The sequence below is a fragment of the Engystomops pustulosus genome, chromosome 2 (assembly GCF_040894005.1).
Source record: "Engystomops pustulosus chromosome 2, aEngPut4.maternal, whole genome shotgun sequence".
In the NCBI taxonomy this organism is placed as follows: domain Eukaryota; kingdom Metazoa; phylum Chordata; class Amphibia; order Anura; family Leptodactylidae; genus Engystomops; species Engystomops pustulosus.
Window position 1 is genome coordinate 2,323,361 of NC_092412.1, and position 22,843 is coordinate 2,346,203.

Sequence of the window (22,843 nt, forward strand, 5' to 3'; positions counted from 1 at the left end):
CCCTCTCTGGGAGGTGGAGGATTAAGCTCACTCTAAGACCCGAGGTGCCGCACAGCCACCATCACCCTGCTCCCCCTTCTTCTCTAACCTGCAGTAATATCCTGCATTAACATGGAGGGGGAGGAGGGCTCTGAACAGAGTATGAACAGGGGCAGAATAAGTGCCAGCTATTTGTCCTCACTTTTCCCCCAGTGGTCTATAGAGTATAAATAAGCCCCTGCCTAGCTCCTGCTATCACACAGGGCTAGATACTGCTGAAAGCTCTTCTCTTTCACTCGGGAGAGGAGAAGGTCACATGACCTTCTTTTGCCAGTTAACCCCTTTAAGACTAAGCCTACTTTGACCTTTTGGACACAGCCAGATTTTTCCAATCTGACGGGTCAATTTAAATTGTAATAACGTTGGAACACTTTAATATACCAAGTTGATGTTGAGATTTGAGAGTTGAGTTTTTTGTGACACACTGAACTTCATGTTATTTGAAACATTTGAGTGATATATTTTGAATTTATTTATGAAAAAACTGAAAAATAGGAAAAAGTTGTGCTCTGTTTTAAACTTTTGAACTCTTAAAATTTTTGAACCAATGCTCATAAGACAAAAATGACTTAATAAATAACATTCGCCGTATGTCTGCTTTGTGCTGGAAATATTTTTTTAAATTCTTTTGTATCTGTAGGAAGGTAGAAGGCTTTGAAGTTTAGTAGATATTTTTAAGAAAATGTCCAAATTCATTTTATTAAGGGCAATTTCATTTCTCAAGTGATTTTAATGGACGTTAACAACAGAAAACACATAAATTACACAATTTAAGAAACTACACCCCTTAAATTATTCAAAATGTCTTTAAGGAGCTTTATTAACCGTTTAGGTTTTCTTCAAAGTTAAAGGGGTATTCTCGTCTGGGCATTCACATTCAGTTTGATAAATCTGCCATATATAAACATTTCTTAAATTAGATGTTATTAAAAAAAATGTTCCTGTGTGAAGATAATTTCTCATAAATGTAGTCATTTTGTCCCTTAGAAATAAGATAGCTTCCTCGGATACGGCCACGTCTGCTGGAGGGATTGCACAAAGAAACAAAAGGTTTTTGTATATGAAATGTCCGGGAGTTACTGCATGTCCTACAGCCGTCCTGTGGCAATGATTGCTGAATCCAGAAGTTCAGACAGGACTCACTAGCGCATGTCTGGCCACCGCTGCCAGAGTGTGACGTGGTCGTATCCGAGGAAGCCATCTCGTTTCTAAGGGACAGAATGACTACATTTATAAGAAATTATCTTCTCACAGGAACATTTTTTTTAATAACATCCAATTGAAGAAATGTTTATAAATGGAAGATTAATGAAACTGAATGTGAGTGCCCAGACGAGAATACTCCTTTAAATCAAAATGTAGAGGAGAGCACAGATGGGAGAGGTCTGCAGCTGGGCAGTGAAGGGGTTAATTGAATATGGTGTGGTGTGATTTATGGTGTGGAGGGTCACTGTTGGCATCTGATCTCCTTCCTCTGTGAAGGAGAATGAGGAGATCAGATACTGATAAGGTGAGTTCAGCCAGGGAGTGCTGCTTTCTGCTGGGATTTGTCTGTCTGTACTAACTGACCAGTCACAGCAATCACTTGGGGGGGGGGGCTGCCATTCTGCCGCCTCTGATATCCGCCGCCTGAAACAAGATTTTCATCCTGCTTTATGGCAGATGCGGCCCTGGCTACAGCCACACATGTGGCGTTTTTGTTAGGCACCGAGTTCCCTTCTTCCTTACACTCATTCCTTCTCGCTTCCTAAACCAGCAGTGCTCCGATACGCCTTCTCCTGGGCCCAGTATGAGATACTCCCTGATGTCTTGTCTTGCACTCCAGATTACTTTGATGTACTAATTTGTCTCATCATTTTACTGTTTTATGCCCATCTGTCACCCCTATGGTCTCCTATGTCATTGTTTTTTGGGTCTCATTATACCATGTTCATAGACTTTACTTATCAGGTTTTTCCTCATAGTCCCTTATATCTAGTACATATCTAGTACATATCTAGTGCCTCTTTGTGATGTGCCCTATTTTCAAGGGGAAAATGGCTTACACAGGTATTTGAGTAGCTGGTGTAATGTGATTGTGTCACACGCGACCCTTTTTTTTTGGCTTCCACGGGACACAATTTATGGGGCGTGGCATCAGACCATCCGACTGATTCGGACAGAGTGCAGGATTTAACTTTCAAATTGTGTCGCAAGACCATGCACTTACATACACCAGGAAGAAGAACTCATGCAGGATATCAGGTGCACGGTCTTAGTGACTCCCCACACAGAACACTATACACAGACAATGCACTTACATGCACCAGGAAGAAGAAGGAAAACTCCTGGGACCTGAGCGGGGAAGCGACACATGCAGGATATCAGGTGCACAGTCTTAGTGACTCCCCACACAGAACACTAAACACAGACAATGCACTTACATGCACCAGGAAGAAGAAGGAAAACTCCTGGGACCTGAGCGGGGAAGCGACACATGCAGGATATCGGGCGCAGGATCTCAGTGACTCCCCGCACAGCGCATTATACACGGACAATACACTAACATGCACCAGGAAGAAGAAGGTGAACTCCAGGGACCTGAGCGGGGAAGAGACACATGCAGGATATCGGGCGCAGGATCTTAGTGACTCCCCGCACAGCGCATTATACACGGACAATGCCCTTACATGCACCAGGAAGAAGAAGGTGAACTCCGGGGACCTGAGCGGGGAAGCGACACATGCAGGATATCGGGCGCAGGATCTTAGTGACTCCCCACACAGCACATTATACACGGACAATGCACTTACATGCACCAGGAAGAAGAAGGTGAACTCCGGGGACCTGAGCGGGGAAGTGACACATGCAGGATATCGGGTGCAGGATCTTAGTGACTCCCCGCACAGCGCATTATACACGGACAATGCACTTACATGCACCAGGAAGAAGAAGGTGAACTCTGGGGACCTGAGCGGGGAAGTGACACATGCAGGATATCAGAAGCAGGATCTTAGTGACTCCCCGCACAGTGCATTATACACGTACAATGCACTTACATGCACCTGGAAGAAGAAGGTGAACTCCATGGACCTGAGCGGGGAAGCGACACATGCAGGATATCGGGTGCAGGATCTTAGTGACTCCCTGCACAGCACATTATACACGGACAATGCACTTACATGCACCAGGAAGAAGAAGGTGAACTCCAGGGACCTGAGCGGGGAAGCGACACATGCAGGATATCGGGTGCAGGATCTTAGTGACTCCCTGCACAGCACATTATACACGGACAATGCACTTACATGCACCTGGAAGAAGAAGGTGAACTCCATGGACCTGAGCGGGGAAGCGACACATGCAGGATATCGGGCACAGGATCTTAGTGACTCCCCGCACAGGGCATTATACACAGACAATGCACTTACATGCACCAGGAAGAAGAAGGTGAACTCCGGGGACCTGAGCAGGGAAGTGACACATGCAGGATATCGGGCGCAGGATCTTAGTGACTCCCCGCACAGCGCATTATACACGGACAATGCACTTACATGCACCAGGAAGAGGAAGGTGAACTCCGGGGACCTGAGCAGGGAAGTGACACATGCAGGATATCGGGCGCACGATCTTAGTGACTCCCCACACAGGGCATTATACACAGACAATGCACTTACATGCACCAGGAAGAAGGAAGTGAACTCCGGGGACCTGAGCGGGGAAGAGACACATGCAGGATATCGGGTGCAGGATCTTAGTGACTCCCCGCACAGCACATTATACACGGACAATGCACTTACATGCCATCCCGCAGCATGTTGTCCAATGCTGATTCGGGACTGCCCCCAATTTTTTGTCACGTGAAAGCCAGCGCTGATGCGCAAAAATCTGATCGCGTGCGCCAAAATCCCGGGGCAATTCAGGGCAAATCGGAAATCGTTGGGAAACCCAATGAAAGTGCGCGATTTGGACCATTAGTAAAAGAGCCCCAATGTGTAATAGTATCTCAAATGGCAGCAATTACAAAATAAACTGAAATAGTTTTTTTGGCCTGTACATGGCTTTGTGCCTAAGAGAACACAGTGGGCACATTTACTAAGGATCCCCAGACGCAAATCCATCTAAGTTTTCTGGATAACTGGAAGAGTTTCTGGTAAATGGAAGCACTTTCCTCTTTTCCAATTACCTACCGGCACTGATGAGTTGTAACCTAACACTAGAAATCTTCACTGTCCAGTTGACTCTTGTCCCTGACTACAACTATCCTTTGTTAAAATTCCCAACCTAGTACCAACAATATCCAATTCTTCTACTTACTAGCCCTAAATCTCTCCCAGGCAGATATGGCTGAATCACCCGGGTCTACTCCGCTTAAGGTCCTCATTGCTTCCCGATGAGCCTCTGCCTGGTGTTCATCTCCGGAGTGACCAGGATGATGTAACACTTGGGGATGAAGATACAGCCCAGCAGCCCTGCACTAGAGGTCAGGATGGCAAATACCTCCACCGCCACCATGTATTTGCCCTTGGTGCTGAGATATGCCGGGATGAAGGAGATCCACACACTGCAGACCAGCAGCATGCTGAATGTGATGAGCTGGGCCTCATTGTAGCTGGCCGGTAACTTCCTCACCAGGAAAGCCACAAGGAAACTGAATAAGGACAATAATCCCATGTAACCAATCAGAATGTAGAAAGCCACTGCAGAACCTTCATTACAGCGTAGTATCATCTTCTTACTGTCCGATTGCAGGTCATAGTCTGGAAATGGTGGAGAGGAGATCAGCCAGACCATGGATATGATGATTTGTCCCACCGAGCAGAGGACAACTACACTGATGGACACACCAGACCCCACCCAATCTTTTAACTTGCTCCCAGGCTTGGTGGCCTTGAAGGCCAACACAACCAAGAAGGATTTAGCCAGAACACAAGATACAGACACTGTGAAAAAGATCCCAAAGACGGATTGTCTCAGCAAACAGGTAACTGCCATGGGACGTCCAATGAATAATAAGGAGCAGAGGAAGGAGAAGAGTAGAGACACCAGGAGGACATAGCTGATCTTCTGGTTATTGGCCTTCACTACCGGAGTCTGGTGATATTTCCAGAAGATCCCCAGCACAGCACAAGTCATCATACAAAGGATAATGGAGAGAAGAGCCAAACACATTCCCAGTCCATCATCATAGGAGAGGAATTCAGTGGTCTTCAGGAGGCAGGAAGTTCTCATCTCATTGGAGTAGTGATCTTCAGGACACTTCACACATTCATCTGCGTCTACAATATAAGATAAGATAATCCTTTATTAGTCCCACAGAAGTGAAATTCACAGCATTACAGTAGAAGAGAGAATACAGAGAGTGCAGGACAAACAATGACAGAACAAAAGGGATAAAGACAAAAAGAAGAAGAGTAGCAATGATCGGCAGTTTGGTATTCAGTCTGTGGATGGGACCTGCAGGGACGGGTTAGGTGGTGGCACAGGTTGGACCTTGTTTGTACAAGTGTAAAGTTATGAGAAAAGTAATTGAAGACAAAGGAAACTACATATGCAGAAAACATTCTGTCCTTACTACTTTGAACACTGGTTTACTCCTTTTATGGCAGCTTAGATTGTTTTTTACCACACTCATCTGTCTCCTGTGGACTCTGAACTGGTTTACTAACAGTTGACCTGGTGTGATGGACAGAATCGTCGCTGTCTGTCTGATGTCAGAGAACTGATCCAATCATCTTATAGACTGGGGTTCTGGCATCTCATAAAGGCTTTATTTACTACTAGTCTCTGCACATGATAGTATTGTACTGAGGCAGCTACTGCTTGTTCTCTCTTCCATAGTTTTGGACGTTTGCTTGATTCTCTGACTATCATTCTGCCTTGTGATTTTGTACTGCCTTATTTGGCAATTATTGCTCTTTCTTTGTCTTCATGTTTGCACTTGGCTTGTAACAGTCTTACACACTTGATCCTTTGCCTTCACGTATGTGTATATTTTATTAAGCTGGAAGATTTGTATTTTTATAATCCTGGTTCCTGGAGTCCTTTATTGTTCTTCTTCCTTGACTACCCGCAGCCCAGGACCTCTCATGTTAGTGAAACGGCATCCATTGAAAACAGATGAGCTGACCTTCAGTGTGTGTTGTGTGTTGATGTTGGCACTTTGGATCGGGAAAGGATTGTCGACCAGTTGTCGTCTACTGCTTACCCTGAATTACAGGTTGGGTGTTATTTTCACATTTGCAACATCATCCAACACAGGAATGTAACATTTTTGACAAAATAGAACACCTATTAGGTCTACAATTTGTGGATCTGTGGATTTGTAGATCTGAATACATGGTAATTGGGGTCTTTGTGTTGATATTTATATACACTTCTACTAGCCTGCATTATGGGATCTACACAGACGCATCTAGCTCCTCACCTGAGGTGTTGGAGATCTCCCCCTCAGAACATACGACACAACTGTAGCAACAAATGTGGAAGCTCTCAGTCCTCTTCCGGTATCCGGGTTCACAACTCTCACTACACGATGATCGAGGGACCTGGAATGATTAGAGAGATAGCAGTTTGTTCATGGAAAGTGAGCTGTGGCTTCCTTAGAGGTAGGTTGGAAAAAGCATGGGACCCTTGAAAAAAACGTAGGCTTGAATAGATATGGACGCCATACTGACTAAGACAATCTATGATCACTGCACTGAGAACTTGGGGTCAGACAATCTTAGCGGACGTGATACAACTAGATAAATGGAAGCTCTCCGCATGCAACTCAGGACTTGCTTTCTATTATTCTGTGCATCCAACATAAGCCCCCGAATAGGCACATGGGCTACCCCCCCTTTACCCTTACCCCCCAATCCCGCCATTCATGGTCCTTTACCCCTCACCCTTTCTTTCCCATTGGTTATAGGCAGGCATGTTATACTGGAAGATCTGGCCAGCGCTTGGTTCTAGCAATGATGTTACTTATATTGTACGTGGTATAGGCATCTGTGTAGCTTTGAACTTGATGAAGGAACTGATGCTTCCTAATACAGCTTATGACTACAGTCTACCCCCTCTAGGCGGTGGGGTGCTAGTCAGTATGTGAGAGAGCATGTCCTGGGCTGATCCCTCCAAAACTAGGACAAAGGATCCAACATTCAAACAAAAGAAAATCATCAAATCATATGGACAGACTATAATTAGGAGCTTCCATGCACAGGGGGAGGTCAGGGGGCAGCGCTATCAACACGCAAAGTCCTGGACATAAGCCCCACATGTGGGGTGAGAGGTGGAAACACACCCAGTTTATTCAATTGTGCAATTATGACATCTGCCGGTCAAAAGATATGGAATTGAATGAAATACCTCTGCAAAAAAAAAAAACTTATTGTCCAAGAAACCCCCCACTAGTGAGTCCATTATCACCTAGAAAGGATGTCAAAATCCGCAAGTAACTTCGGACTATTTACTAGTGACACTATTTGTTTTTATCCTGTTCTTTATACCTTTTTGTATATTATTGTATATATGCCCTTCTTACCAATTTTTTAAAAATATTTAATCTGAAAACTGTTTGTCTTGTGTCTGCAATGCACATCATTGTATTAAATCTTTTAAAGCCTTATAGGACTCTGCTTGTAGACTTAAAGGAAATCTACCACCAGGATGAAGGATCGTACACCCAGCACACTGACATACTGGTGTGTCCCCCTCTGGCAGGATCTGCTCTTCTTTTAGCTTTTTAAGCCATTAAGCCAAGAAAAGTTTTTAAAAAGTATGCAAATGAGTCTGAGGGGCTCCAGGCTTCATTGACATCTATTGAGCCAGGAGTACCTCAGGCTAATTTGCATAATTTTTAAAGCCATTTTTTTTCTTTAAAATAAGGACATAAGAAGCTAAAAGAAGAGCAGATCCTGCACACACCTGTATGTCAGTGTGCTTGGTTTACAATAATTCATCCTGGTGGTAGAAAAAAGCGTACTAGGAGCTTCTTACTAAATCATGTCCGGTGTTCTGAGGGCTATGGCAGTGGCGTGTTTGCTAGCGTTATCGGAGGGTTACTGCTAATAATGGCCCAGTGCTTTAGTAAGCAGCTCCTGGGCGCTTTTTAGGGTGACAGGACCTCTTTAAAGACCTTAAGTTTTTTAGGGATAGAGATAATGATAATAATTTTGAGGAGTTGTGTAACTAATTGGGTTATGTATATTTAGTGTTGTTGAGGGATTTATGTAGATAGATGTAAATGTCAGGAATCAGGGGTAGTGGACCCACTGGACCACCATGGCAATGACGTAAGCCATCACCTGGGACCGGAGTCTAACTGGTACCCGGTTTTCACCAGAGCCCGCCGCAAAGTGGGTTAGACTTGTTGCAGCATGGTACCACCAGGTTGTCCCACAGGCGCGACCTTGTCTTGTGGCTGCCAAGGCCAAAAGATTTAATTACCTCAAACTCAAGGAAATGTTCTGGATTTACAAGTTACAAAGCCTCAACCCTACAGGTTTAAACGAGAGTTTGGAGAATGTATATTAATCATGTTTTTATTTATTTATTTGTATAGTATTTCACTTTATAATGTCCTTTACGCCAGATCCTGTGTACAGTATTTATTCATTTTCATCTATTTATTTTATTCAATTATGTGTGCATAACGTCTTATTCGATCCTTTAAATTCATGTAAATTATATGTCGAGCTTATGGTATTATATTTTATACAGTAATTATCGGATTAGTTAATTTATACTTATTTTTATTTTATTTAATTTATTCAGTTGATTATGCCCGATTAACATTCTATACCGGTCTGACCATTAGACAATTATTAATTTTAATAGAAGAGATCCCTATACTCATGTATCTTTCAATTACTTATCTGTTTCCTCTTTCGGTCCGTTGGGATCACCATAGTAACAGACACGCTTTGTAGCAACTACTGCGCATGCGCGGTCGCACGTCATGTATCACGAGTGACCACAATACTTACCAGTTGGACACAATTTTTTGCCTCTCTGGGTTGTTGCCTGAGCGCCCCGCTAAGCTCATTTTTTTCTGTATATTTACTTTACTTTACCGGCATCACCCCGGTGACCGGTTACTTTTGAGCTTTGGGAGCTGCCTACCAAACGCCTGAGAGACTAGTGTCTTTCTGCTATACTGTATTGGACCATCATCTCGGACCAACCCCTAACTCTGGACCTCTACCATCTGCTGGATTTACACCGGACCCCAGGTTGGGCTCCTATATGCATCAAACCAAGTGTTAATAAGGTGAGCATATCATCTGTTAAATACTCCATCCAGATTGGTTTAAACGTTATCACCCGAGGCGCCGTCCCCTACGTGCCTTTTTTCTCCTATCTTCTGTTCCAACAGCGCGACCTTGTCTTTTGGCTGCCAAGGCGTAGTACAGAATCGTAAGGCAAACTCACGGTTGGGGACAGGCAGGAGGTCAAGACCGGAGGCAGCACCGGATCAGAGACGGGGACATGGTGGTAGGTCAGGACAGGCAGCACAGGATTGGAGGTGGGGATGTAGCGGTAGGTCAGGACAGACACCACAGGATTGCAGGCGGGGACGTGGTGGTAGGTCAGGACAGGCAGCACAGGATTAGCATCGGGGACATAGCAGAAGGTCAGGACAGACAGCACAGGATCAGAGTCGGAGACGTAGCGGTAGGTCAGGACAGGCAGCACAGGATTGGAGGCGGGGACGTAGCGGTAGGTCAGGACAGGCAGCACCGGATCAGAGTCGGGGACGTAGCGTTAGGTTAGGACAGGCAGCACAGGATCAGAGTCGGGGACGTAGCGGTAGGTCAGGACAGGCAGCACCGGATCAGAGTCGGGGACGTAGCGGTAGGTCAGGACAGGCAGCACAGGATTGGAGACGTGGACGTTGCGGTAGGTCAGGACAGGCAACACAGGATCAGAGTCGGGGACGTAGCGGTAGGTCAGGACAGGCAGCACAGGATCAGAGTCGGGGACGTAGTGGTAGACCAGGACAGGCAGCACAGGATTGGAGGCGGCGACGTAGCGGTAGGTCAGGACAGGTAGCACGGGATCGGAGTCCGGAATCAAGGTCAAAACGGGAAATCAGGATAATTGCCACAAGCATGGAACAAACTTTCTCTTAGGCATGGATCTTTGTGATTCTACACAGGAAGGGTCTGGGAATTTATCTAGGCAGGCAGCCAGCGCCAATAATCGGGACGCTGGCCATTTAAATCTTACAGAGCCGGAGTACGCGTGCCCCAGGACAAGGGAGTGCGTGCGCTGGACCGCGGGGAGGTGAGTCAACTTCAGGCAGGCTCTGGGGGCACAGTAAGGCACGCGGGATATGGGTCGCAGGGGCACCCGTGACAGTAAACCTCTCCTACTTTACATTGTGGTGCCATGCTGGATTTTCATCTTCTGTTCTGCCAATAGTTAATCACAGACAGGAAAATGGCCGCCTACACTTGTGGTGCTATGGAAATGGGGGTAGGTGCCTCCTGCTCTATTGAAGACGCAGCTAATATCCTCCACAAAGTGTGTGAGTCTCCGGCTTATAAAAAGCAAAGTCTGGAACATCATAAGAAAGGCTTCTGCTGATCTCGGGGCCACCAGAGTTGTAGAAAAAAGCAAGATGGACCCAGAAGAAGAATCAAACTGCAAATTACGAGCGGTGGCCTGTCCTTCATAAACAGAAGAGAAGGTAACTCACCCCGGTAAAGCTCTGGTGCCAGGAGATCTGACTGTCATTGATGACCAGCCGCTGGTCCTCAGGAGCTGAGAGGTTGTAGGTTCCCACATCAACAGCAAGAGCCTGAGCATCTTCTACAGTAGTGGGAATTTCCTCTCTCCAGTCACTAGACAAAATGAACCAGTTCTGGAGCTGAAGATCTCTGGGGACCTCTCCGTCTTTATTAAAATAAATGTCATCCCCGGAGCCAGAAGTAAAATGGAGCCTCTTCAGATATCTATTGAGCTGATAGTAAAGACACCAAACACAAGAGTAAAGTGTATATATATATATACCATGGTATGAGATAAAATAGCACATTATCAGTCAGAATATCATCATACACAAAGGTTTCCTACTGCCTTGTTCCCAGGACAATCAGTATATAACTCATTCAGTAGAGAACTGCAGAGAATCCTGCTCAGAGGGGATCTGATGGACAATGGGCTTCTTGTATTGCCGAAACGGTAGAAGAAGCCAGAGCTTCCATCCTGGGGGCACTATACAGGCTGAGATGCAGGAGGTGCTGCAGCCGGTGATGGAGCTGGGGCTATAGTAGTCTTAGAGTAGAGGGGAGCAAATGTAATATTCATGAACTTGAGTCATTTCTCCAGCTGAGAGCCCTGGTCTTGAAGACTTGGTTTAGAATCACCAGTGGGGTCCATAATACAATAAGATCTAAATAAACTTTATTTCATCTATAAGATACGCAAAGAGAAGAGAAAACCATTGTGCATCGTGTGTAGGTTCCTTTTATGTTCTGTAGGTAATGTACCGTGTTTATCAATCAGTACATAACATTCCTACATAAAGAATAGCAGTGGTACAAATGGCGCCCAAAAATGGGACTTTTAATGGCAGGTAAAATGAAAAAAGACAATGGTCGGCACATCACAAGCACAGCACGTGCCAGCATACGATATCGATGGGAGGGGCTCCCGTCCTAATGACCCCTCCCCCCAGCATCACAAGCACAGCACGTGCCAGAACCCGATATCGATGGGAGGGGCTCCCGTCCTAATGACCCCTCCCCCCAGCATCACAAGCACTGCACGTGCCAGAACACAATATCGATGGGAGGGGCTCCCGTCCTAATGACCCCTCCCCCCAGCATCACAAGCACTGCACGTGCCCGAACACAATATCGAAGGGAGGGGCTCCCGTCCTAATGACCCCTCCCCCAGCATCACAAGCACTGCACGTGCCAGCATACGTAACGATGGGAGGGGCTCCCATCCTAATGACCCCTCCCCCAGAATCACAAGCACAGCACGTGCCAGAACACAATATCGATGGGAGGGGCTCCCGTCCTAATGACCCCTCCCCCCAGCATCACAAGCACTGCACGTGCCAGAACACAATATCGAAGGGAGGGGCTCCCGTCCTAATGACCCCTCCCCCCAGCATCACAAGCACAGAACGTGCCAGCATACGATATCGATGGGAGGGGCTCCCGTCCTAATGACCCCTCCCCCCAGCATCACAAGCACAGCACGTGCCAGAACACAATTTCGATGGCAGAGGCTCCCGTCCTAATGACCCCTCCCCCCAGCATCACAAGCACTGCACGTGCCAGCATACGATATCGATGGGAGGGGCTCCCGTCCTAATGACCCCTCCCCCAGAATCACAAGCACAGCACGTGCCAGCATACGATATCGATGGGAGGGGCTCCCGTCCTAATGACCCCTCCCCCAGAATCACAAGCACAGCACGTGCCAGCATACGATATCGATGGGAGGGGCTCCCGTCCTAATGACCCCTCCCCCCAGCATCACATCCGGAGCTCATGGTGAAAACGCTTGCATTGCTCTGATAGCACAGGCCAGGGCAGGCGAGTAAGGGAGCGCTCATGATTATCTAATACTTATTGGGAATCCACTCACATGGAACATGAGCATCTTTCTAACAAGTTAGACTTTATTATACCCGTAGTATTGTAGAGCTATGAGGGCGATATCATATGAGGGTGATAAACAGAAAGGGAGGAACACAAAGGCCAGATGCATCCAAACAAATACTTAAGAAAAAGTGATGCAAATATTTGTCCCAGACCACGGGTATTTAACTCAACAAGTTTATTTATATTTATCATACGCTGGCGCTCGTGCGTATGATCGCCCCGCCGCTGCAAATATGCAACCCGATACATCAAGAGGCATCTGCAGGGCCTGGCGTAAAAAAAAACGCAGCTGGTGACTTTTGACGTATGAAAAGTCGCCGGCAGCAGCGAGTGCGCAGGCGCGGGGATAGTAACGCCCCGCGCCGGCCCACTCCCGGCCGGGCGCGCCCCCCCCTTCACGCCCCTTCACACCCCACTGGCGTGAAGGTGGCGGATTGGGGAAAATAATCGCAAAAGCTAGCAATAAGCCTGCATTTGCGATTATTTCAGGGCCTCTGCGCCACTGCCGGTGCGCAGAGGTCCTGATAAATATGCCCCATACAGTATAAAATCCCTAAAAAGTGCCCCAATGAGCTACATGATCCCCCAAAGGGGAAGGGAACCAAGTCCCTATCCCAGGGACCACGCACACCCCAACATCAAAAACCCTCTGATAACCCCCAGAAAAATCAGAAAATGTAGACCAATCCTTTAGAAGTAATATATAGATGGGTACAATAGCTCAAATAGACAACAAAGGATAAAGTGATCCAAAAGCAGATCAGAGGGGGGGAGAGGAGATGTCAGCACAGCAGGAAACAGTCTAAGAATACACCTGTATTATTCCCATCATCCTCCCCATCCTCTAATGAGTCCCTATGTTAGGGATATGTATACTCGGATGAAGAGTTGGATGATGATGAGGATCTCTATCTCCTCCGGCGGTGGAGGAGGCAGTGAAGGCGACTATAGAATCCTCTGAGGGATAGAGGATCGCCAGGGCACCCAGTCTAAGCATCTGGTTCCAGGTGACAAATTCAATTTGTCCTACAAATTGGATCCCCAATTCAGTTCAGAATGGGAATCAGTTCTGGACTACCAGTGTTTAAGCTTTCAAAAAGGTTGTTTTTTCCCTCTGAAGAGGCAGAAGGACAGAAGGGCAGAAGCGTTTTTGAGGAAAACATTTGCGCCTGCCTCAGCAGCCTGTAAGGTAGCACTGGCCTCTGTACTGGTGGCTAGGGTACTAGGATCTGGCTCAGCCAACTCACTCAGGATCTCAAAGATAATGGGGCAGATTTACTCACCCGGGTTTAGTCACGACCCTGCGATGCATTGTCCGACAAGGATTTGTGTCTGCCGGGATTCACTAAGGTCGTTCGCCCGATATCCAGCAGGTGTCGCTGCTGTGCCGAGGTCCGCCGGAGTTCACCTTCTTCTTCCTGGTGCATGTGAGTGCTTGATCTTGCAACACAATCCCGTTTTTAAATTCCGAGTTTTTTCCTAATCCGGAAACGCCCCCCAATTTCTGTTGCATGCAAGCCGGCATCGATGCACCACAATCCGATCGCGTGCGCCAAAATCCCGGAGCAATTCAGAGCAAAACGGCGCAAATTGGAAATATTTGGGAAAACCCAATGGAATCACGGCCGCAGGGCCCTTAGCAAATGTGCATCAATGTTCCAAGAGAAGAGATCCTCCAATCCCTGCCGTTACTCAAAAATGCTTCAGACTACCTCTGTGATAGACCAGTGGATGTCATCAACAATACTTCTAGAGCGATGGTCATGTGCAGCTCAGCGAGAAGAGCAATGTGGATAAAATTGTGGAAAGGAGATCTCCTGGCAAAGCTACATTTCTGTAATCTTCCATTCCAGTCGGAGAGCCTTTTCAGGACCCAGTTGTCAGGGATCCTGGATTCCCTCTCAGAGAATAACTTTCAAATCTTTCAAATCCTTTTGTTTTCAAGGAAAAAGATCACCGAGGTTTAGAAAGAACAATCAATTTCAAAACAGAAAAAATTTCAAACCCGACAGGGAGGCAACTTCTACAAGAAGAAGCCAGTCAATCCTAAGCCCTCAGAATTATGCCACCAGAATCCGGTCACAGACTAGGTCTATTCTCTGCAGCCTGGTTAAGGATTTCCTCAGACATGTGGGTTCAGGCTACGCCCTGGAATTCAAGTCCCTCCCCCGGACAGATACATTGTCAACCGTTGCGACAAAAATCTCTGGTCCCATATTTTGGACTTCCTGGGGAAGAAGTCCCAGCCTCCCAACACAACACAGGAGTTTATTCAAATGTTTTTTTGGTCCCAAAGCCAGACAACAAATGGCGTCTAGTGATAGACCTGACACTATTACAGAAGGATCATTTCATGGCGTCTGTGGACCTGTCAGACGCTTATCTACATATTCCTATTCTGCCGTCACACAGAAGGTTTCCCAGGATAGCTTTCCATAAGCAGGAATCCACCACTTTCAGTTCAGGTGCCTCCCATTCGGGATAGCTTCAGCCCCGAGTCTGTTCACAAAGGTCATAGAGGTACTGACGTGCCCTGCGTCTTCAAGGAGTGACAGTAGGGCCATACCCAGACCACTTGCTTATTGTAGCCCAATCCAAGAGAATACTTTCTTGTCATCTCCAAATGGTGACACTGGAAGAACATGGTTTCATGGTGAATCTGGAGAAATCCCAATTATATCCAGTACAGGAGAGACATTTCTTGGGCTTTATAATCAATTCACATTCAATGACACTGAAATTGTCGGAGGTCAGGAGACAGAAACTCAGGGCGGGAATCTTGTCCCTTATGTGATGAAAGTGCTTGGTCACTTGACATTGGAAGCCGTTCCCTGGGCGAGAGCTCATACAAGATGCCTCCTCTCATCACGGAACAGGAATCCTCAACATCTGGATTCTCTGAAGACTCTTTCTCCCAGCTCCAAAGCAGACCTAGTTTGGTGGATCCAGAACAACCGGCTAAGTATGGGAAGGACTCTGATACATCATCAACAGGTAGTCCTCATGACGGATGCCTCTTCCTGGGGCTGGGGTGCCCATGTGAACAGTCAGTGGATACGACATCCATGGTCTTGTCAAGAAAAGAATCCCTCATCAAATTAAAAAGAATTGAGGGCTGTGAGACTGGCGCTGCTTCATTTTCACTCACTTATACAACATCCGAGTGTCTTAGTGCAGTCAGACAACATAGTCTCTATGTATTATCTAAACCAACAGGGCGGCGCCCGCTGCCTCTTCCTAGCCAAGGAAGATAATGGCCTGGGCGGAGGTGAACCTGCGACACATCTCGGCAGTCCATATACGTGGCATTCACAACTGCGTAGCAGATATATTGGGGCACATTTACTTACCCGGTCCAGTCGCAATCCCGTGGCGCATTGTCTGACGCTGATTTGAGTCTTCCGGGATTCACTAAGATCGTGCGCCCAATATCCTGCATGTGTCGCTGCTGCGCCGAGGTCCGCCGGAGTTCACCTTCTTGCGACACAAATTCTTTTTTAAATTCCGTGTATATTCCGAATCCGTCAGGTTGTCCGACGGCAACATCCCCCCCCCCCCCATTTTTGTCGCGTGAAAGCCGGTGCCGATGTGACACAATCCGATCGCTTGCACCAAATTCACAGGGCAATTCAGCGAAATCGGAAATATACAGGAAACCCGACGAAAGTGCGCCGTTCGGACCCTTAGTAAATGAGCCCCATTGAGTCAAATACGCCCGGGAGAGTGGGAGTTAAATCCGGATGTTTTCAGTCAAATAACATAAAAGATGGGCCAACCCTTCATGGAGGTCATGGCCTCTCTAGACAACAAGAAAACGTCCAGATTCTGTTCCCTCTCACCCCTAGGACACCCCGAGGCGATAGATGGGCTGTCAATCAGTTGGGCTTTGGGACTGATTTACGTATTTCTACACTTATCCTTAATTCCGAGGGTGCTTTGTAAAATATTGAAAGAGAGAGCGGAAGCCATAGCAATTATCCCATACTGTCCCCGCTGGGTATGGTTTTCCCTACTTCTATTCTGTTCAAAAGGAGACTACCTCTTCATCCAGATCTTCTCCTTCAAATGAGTCTAGGAAGAGCCTAGCACAAGCCGGGCTATCGGACTCGGTGGTCAGCCAGGAACTACCAACTACTGTATCTGTTTACAACAGAATTTGGTCAATTTACAGAAAATGGCGTTATTCATCTAAGCTGCCAATAGATCTTACCATCTATCCTTCCAGTTTAACAAGGGCTTGTCCTATAACACGCTGAAAGTCCATTTTACGGCTCTCAATGCTCAGTTGGAATGGGATTAGAATCCTGAAACCATCCGTCCACGTGCCCGTCACTTTATGGGTCTTGACTCTAGTACTCCAAATGTTGAGGGGTCCACCAATAAAGCTCTATTCCTTGTCGCAGTAACTTCAGCAAAAAGAATCAGCGAGCTGCAGGCGCTGTCCCCTATAGACCCTTATCTACGGATGGTACTGGACTGCATTAATTTACAAATGAATCCGAGTTTCGTGCCCAAAGTTTCCTCTGTTACCAACATTCATCAGGACTAGAGATGAGCGAGCACTAAAATGCTCGGGTGCTCGTTATTCGAGACAAACTTTTCCTGATGCTCGAGTGCTCGTCTCGAATAACGAGCCCCATTGAAGTCAATGGGAGACCCGAGCATTTTTCAAAGGGACCATGGTTCGGGAATAAAATGTGTTATTTAATTGAAAAACAATGTCTTCTGATAAGTTATTAGATGTATGCAAACATCTGCAATCTATTCTTCACTGTTCTGCGCGTATATTATCTACCGACAAGTTAACAGATGTGAAGAACAGTGAAGAATAGAATAAAAACAGTGAACACAGGATCATTTAAGTGAAAAACGCAGTGAAAAACACAGTGAAGAATAGATTACAGATGTTCTGCACATCTGCTTACTTGTCGGGGTGATACGCTGTCCCGGTATCCGCTCCTCTTCTTCCACTGAAGTCTCCCCCGTGCTGCCCGATGTCTGTGTCCCCCGTGCTGCCCGATGTCTGTGTCCCCCGTGCTGCCCGATGTCTGTGTCCCCGTGCTGCCCGATGTCTGTGTCCCCCGTGCTGCCCGATGTCTGTGTCCCCCGTGCTGCCCGATGTCTGTGTCCCCCGTGCTGCCCGATGTCTGTGTCCCCCGTGCTGCCCGATGTCTGTGTCCCCCGTGCTGCCCGATGTCTGTGTCCCCCGGGCTGCCCGATGTCTGTGTCCCCCGTGCTGCCGCCCGATGTCTGTGTCCCCTGTGCTGCTGGATGTCTGTGTCCCCCGTGCTGACCGATGTCTGTGTCCCCCGTGCTGCCCGATGTCTGTGTCCCCCGTGCTGCCCGATGTCTGTCTCCCCCGTGCTGCCCGATGTCTGTGTCCCCCGTGCTGCCCGATGTCTGTGTCCCCCGTGCTGCCCGATGTCTGTGTCCCCCGTGCTGCCCGATGTCTGTGTCCCCCGTGCTGCCCGATGTCTGTGTCCCCCGTGCTGCCGGATGTCTGTGTCCCCCGTGCTGCCGCCCGATGTCTGTGTCCCCCGTGCTGCCGGATGTCTGTGTCCCCCGTGCTGCCGCCCGATGTCTGTGTCCCCCGTGCTGCCCGATGTCTGTCTCCCCCGTGCTGCCCGATGTCTGTGTTCCCCGTGCTGCCCGATGTCTGTGTCCCCCGTGCTGCCGGATGTCTGTGTCCCCCGTGCTGCCCGATGTCTGTGTCCCCCGTGCTGCCCGATGTCTGTGTCCCCCGTGCTGCCGGATGTCTGTGTCCCCCGTGCTGCCCGATGTCTGTGTCCCCCGTGCTGACCGATGTCTGTGTCCCCCGTGCTGACCGATGTCTGTGTCCCCCGTGCTGCCCGATGTCTGTGTCCCCCGTGCTGCCGGATGTCTGTCTCCCCCGTGCTGCCAGATGTCTGTGTCCCCCGTGCTGCCCGACGTCTGTGTCCCCCGTGCTGCCCGATGTCTGTCTCCCCCGTGCTGCCCGATGTCTGTGTCCCCCGTGCTGCCCGATGTCTGTGTCCCCCGTGCTGCCCGATGTCTGTGTCCCCCGTGCTGCCCGATGTCTGTGTCCCCCGTGCTGCCGCCCGATGTCTGTGTCCCCCGTGCTGCCCGATGTCTGTGTCCCCCGTGCTGCCCGATGTCTGTGTCCCCCGTGCTGCCCGATGTCTGTCTCCCCCGTGCTGCTGGATGTCTGTGTCCCCCGTGCTGCCCGATGTCTGTCTCCCCCGTGCTGCCCGATGTCTGTCTCCCCCGTGCTGCCCGATGTCTGTCTCCCCCGTGCTGCCCGATGTCTGTCTCCCCCGTGCTGCCCGATGTCTGTCTCCCCCGTGCTGCCCGATGTCTGTCTCCCCCGTGCTGCCCGATGTCTGTGTCCCCCGTGCTGCCCGATGTCTGTGTCCCCCGTGCTGCCCGATGTCTGTGTCCCCCGTGCTGCCCGATGTCTGTGTCCCCCGTGCTGCCCGATGTCTGTGTCCCCCGTGCTGCCCGATGTCTGTGTCCCCCGTGCTGCCCGATGTCTGTGTCCCCCGTGCTGCCCGATGTCTGTCTCCCCCGTGCTGCCCGATGTCTGTCTCCCTGCTGCTTGATGTCTCCCTGCTGCCGCTCCGCGCGCATATCTTCCGACAAGTAAGCAGATGTGCCGAACATCTGTAATTTATTCTTCACTGTGTTCTTCACTGTCTTTTTCACTTAAATGATCCTGTGTTCACTGTTTTTATTCTATTCTTCATTGTTCTTCACTGTGTTTTTTTAATTAAATGCTCGATCTCGAGCAGGGGAAATACTCGTCCGAGCAACGAGCCGTTTCGAGTACCTTAATACTCGAACGAGCATCCAGCTCGGACGAGTATGTTCGCTCATCTCTAATCAGGAGATATGTTTGCCAACTTTTTTCCAGGACAAAAGCATCAAAGGGCCCTACACTCATTAGCTGTAAGGAGAGCGGGGATGGACTATATTTCTGCTACTTTCAGGAAAGATGATGCTCTATTCCTTCAATTTCATGGCCCATCAAAGGGTCCTTACATCGTATCACCCTTGCATCGTATCACCCTTATATCGTATCACCCTTATATCGTATCACCCTTTTATCGTATCACCCTTATATCGTATCACCCTTACATCGTATCACCCTTACATCGTATCACCCTTACATCGTATCATCCTTACATGGTATCACCCTTACATTGTATCACCCTTATATCATATCACCCTTACATCGTATCACCCTTACATCGTATCATCCTTATATCGTATCACCCTTACATGGTATCACCCTTATATCATATCACCCTTACATTGTATCACCCTTATATCATATCACCCTTACATCGTATCACCCTTACATCGTATCACCCTTACATCGTATCACCCTTATATTGTATCACCCTTATATCGTATCACCCTTTTATCATATCACCCTTATATCGTATCACCCTTATATCATATCACCCTTACATGGTATCACCCTTATATCGTATCACCCTTATATCGTATCACCCTTGCATCATATCACCCTTACATGGTATCACCCTTATATCGTATCACCCTTACATCGTATCACCCTTACATGGTATCACCCTTATATCATATCACCCTTACATCGTATCACCCTTATATCGTATCCCCCTTACATCGTATCACCCTTACATCGTATCACCCTTACATCATATCACCCTTACATCGTATCACCCTTACATCGTATCAGCCTTATATCGTATCACCCTTACATCGCATCCTCCATATGTATCGCATCCCCCTTATGTCTCTTCACCCTTATATCTCTTCACCCTTATCATGGTATCACCCTTACATCGTATCACCCTTACATCGTATCACCCTTACATCGTATCACCCTTACATCGTATCGCCCTTATATCGTATCATCCTTACATGGTATCATCCTTACATGGTATCACCCTTATATCGTATCACCCTTACATCGTATCACCCTTACATCGTATCACCCTTACATCGCATCACCCTTATATCGTTTCACCCTTACATGGTATCACCCTTATATCAAATCACCCTTACATGATATCACCCTTATATCGTATCACCCTTACATGGTATCACCCTTATATCGTATCACCCTTACATGGTATCACCCTTACATCGTATCACCCTTACATTGTATCAACCTTATATCGTATTACCCTTACATGCTATCATCCTTACATTCTATCACCCTTACATCATATCATCCTTATATCGTATGATTCATACATTGTATCACCCTTATATCATATCACCCTTATATCATATCACCCTTATATCACCCTTACATCGTATCACCCTTATATTATATCACCCTTACATCGTATCACCTTTACATGTCGTATCACCCTTACATGGTATCACCCTTACATGGTATCACCCTTATCATCGTATCACCCTTACATCGTATCACCCTTACATGGTATCACCCTTATCATCGTATCACCCTTACATGGTATCATATCCAACAGATAAAGAAGGAAACAGTAAGCGGGTCACTCACCGAAGATGCAATCTTTTTATTCACGCCAGCAGGATAACAAAGAGAGGTGCCGGGCACGCCACAAACAACAGGCTGTTTCGCGCGTAACGCGCTTTCTCAAGTCTGTGACAGACTTGAGAAAGCGCGTTACGCGCGAAACAGCCTGTTGTTTGTGGCGTGCCTGGCACCTCTCTCTGTTATCCTGCTGGCGTGAATAAAAAGATTGCATCTTCGGTGAGTGACCCGCTTACTGTTTCCTTCTTTATCTGTTGGATATTATATCTACTGATTTTCGACAATAGGAGTGCACCACCGTGGCAATTCTCTATCGGGGTCTGAATACGGACTGTATACTTCAACAGTGTATTACTTATGCAGAGGGCGCAGTTGCCTACTTTTCGCTTCTCCTTTGAATGCTTACATGGTATCACCCTTATCATCGTATCACCCTTACATGGTATCACCCTTATATCATATCACCCTTACATCGTATCACCCTTATATTGTATCACACTTATATCATATCGCCCTTACATCGTATCACCTTTACATCGTATCACACTTATATCGTATCACCCTTATCATCGTATCACACTTATATCGTATCACCCTTATCATCGAATCAATTGTTATTTGCCCAAAGCACGGAAAATTCCTTCCTTATGCAAAACCTCAGTATTACACAGAACCATCAGTCACCTGACATAGTGTGAAGGTCTCGCTCAGATCTCTGCAACACTGAACTCCAATGCACTTCACATACTTCTTCCACGAATGTAGTGGTGAGAGTGGAACCAGATCACTCAATCCCTACACTTCACACGTCGGCCCACATTCATCAAAATCAGAGCAGCGTCCTGTGTGGTGTGCAGAGGGCGCCAGATTCAGGATTTCTGGTGCCCAGCGACTGCTGTTTACAGAAATACCAGTGTGAAATGGCCAGCATCACTGGGAATAATCTTCTATGGAGCCAGGTGGGCTCTGCTGCAGCAGTAGCAATCTCTATGGTAGCAGCACATAGAGATACATAAATAAGTCCTAAGACAGACAGAAGATGTGTAAACTCTCTCACCAGGAACTTTCTAGGGTTCCAGGCAATCATTAGTCTGGTAACCCACATGGAGCTGGCAGGTTACATAGAGATTTCACACCTAAGTGGCAGACACGGTTTGAAATACTCTCCCTGGATCATGGGTGACAGCAATGTACTGATAAATCGAGTAGCTGCACAGGTCATAAATGATTCATAAAGAGATTGACCCAGCCTTAAAAGTTCTATAAAATTAAAGGTTACCTGGAGATGTCTGCAGTACCTTTCCAGCCACAACCAAAGGAGGTTAACTGGGTCCTGAATTTAGTAAAGGTCGGTCCAGTGGGACATTACACTCTCATCACTACACTCCTGGAAGAAGCAAGTATGCGAAAGCATAGTGTAATATGAACCTTAATGGCCCCTAAATAGTATAATGCCCCATTACTTTGGCCAACCCGCCCCCCATGGAACCCCCCCAGCAGCCTCCTGTCCTGTATCCTCCTCTTGTTCTCCAGCCTCTCCCTGTCTTCCAGAGCCTCCTCCTGTCCTATAACCTCCTTCTGTCCTATTTCCTTCTCCTATCCTCTGGCCTCCTCCTCTCCTCCACTAGCCTCCTGCCCTCCAGCTGTCTCCTCCTGTCCTCCAGCCTCCTCCTGTCCTGTATCCTCCTCCTGTCCTCCAGCCTCCTCCTGTCCTGTATCCTCCTCCTGTCCT

General features: G+C 47.6%; 1 protein-coding gene across 1 annotated transcript; it reads right to left on the minus strand.

Annotated features, from left to right (window-relative positions):
- Nucleotides 1–3,930: 3,930 nt before the first annotated feature.
- LOC140116351 (vomeronasal type-2 receptor 26-like) lies at nucleotides 3,931–15,267 on the minus strand. The gene is made up of 4 exons (XM_072132879.1): nucleotides 15,190–15,267; nucleotides 10,703–10,966; nucleotides 6,443–6,563; nucleotides 3,931–5,294 (listed from the first exon to the last, which is right to left on the minus strand). Exons 1-4 carry the CDS (start codon nucleotides 15,265–15,267, stop codon nucleotides 4,396–4,398), a joined length of 1,362 nt encoding a protein of 453 aa, XP_071988980.1. The 3' UTR covers nucleotides 3,931–4,395.
- Nucleotides 15,268–22,843: the final 7,576 nt, after the last annotated feature.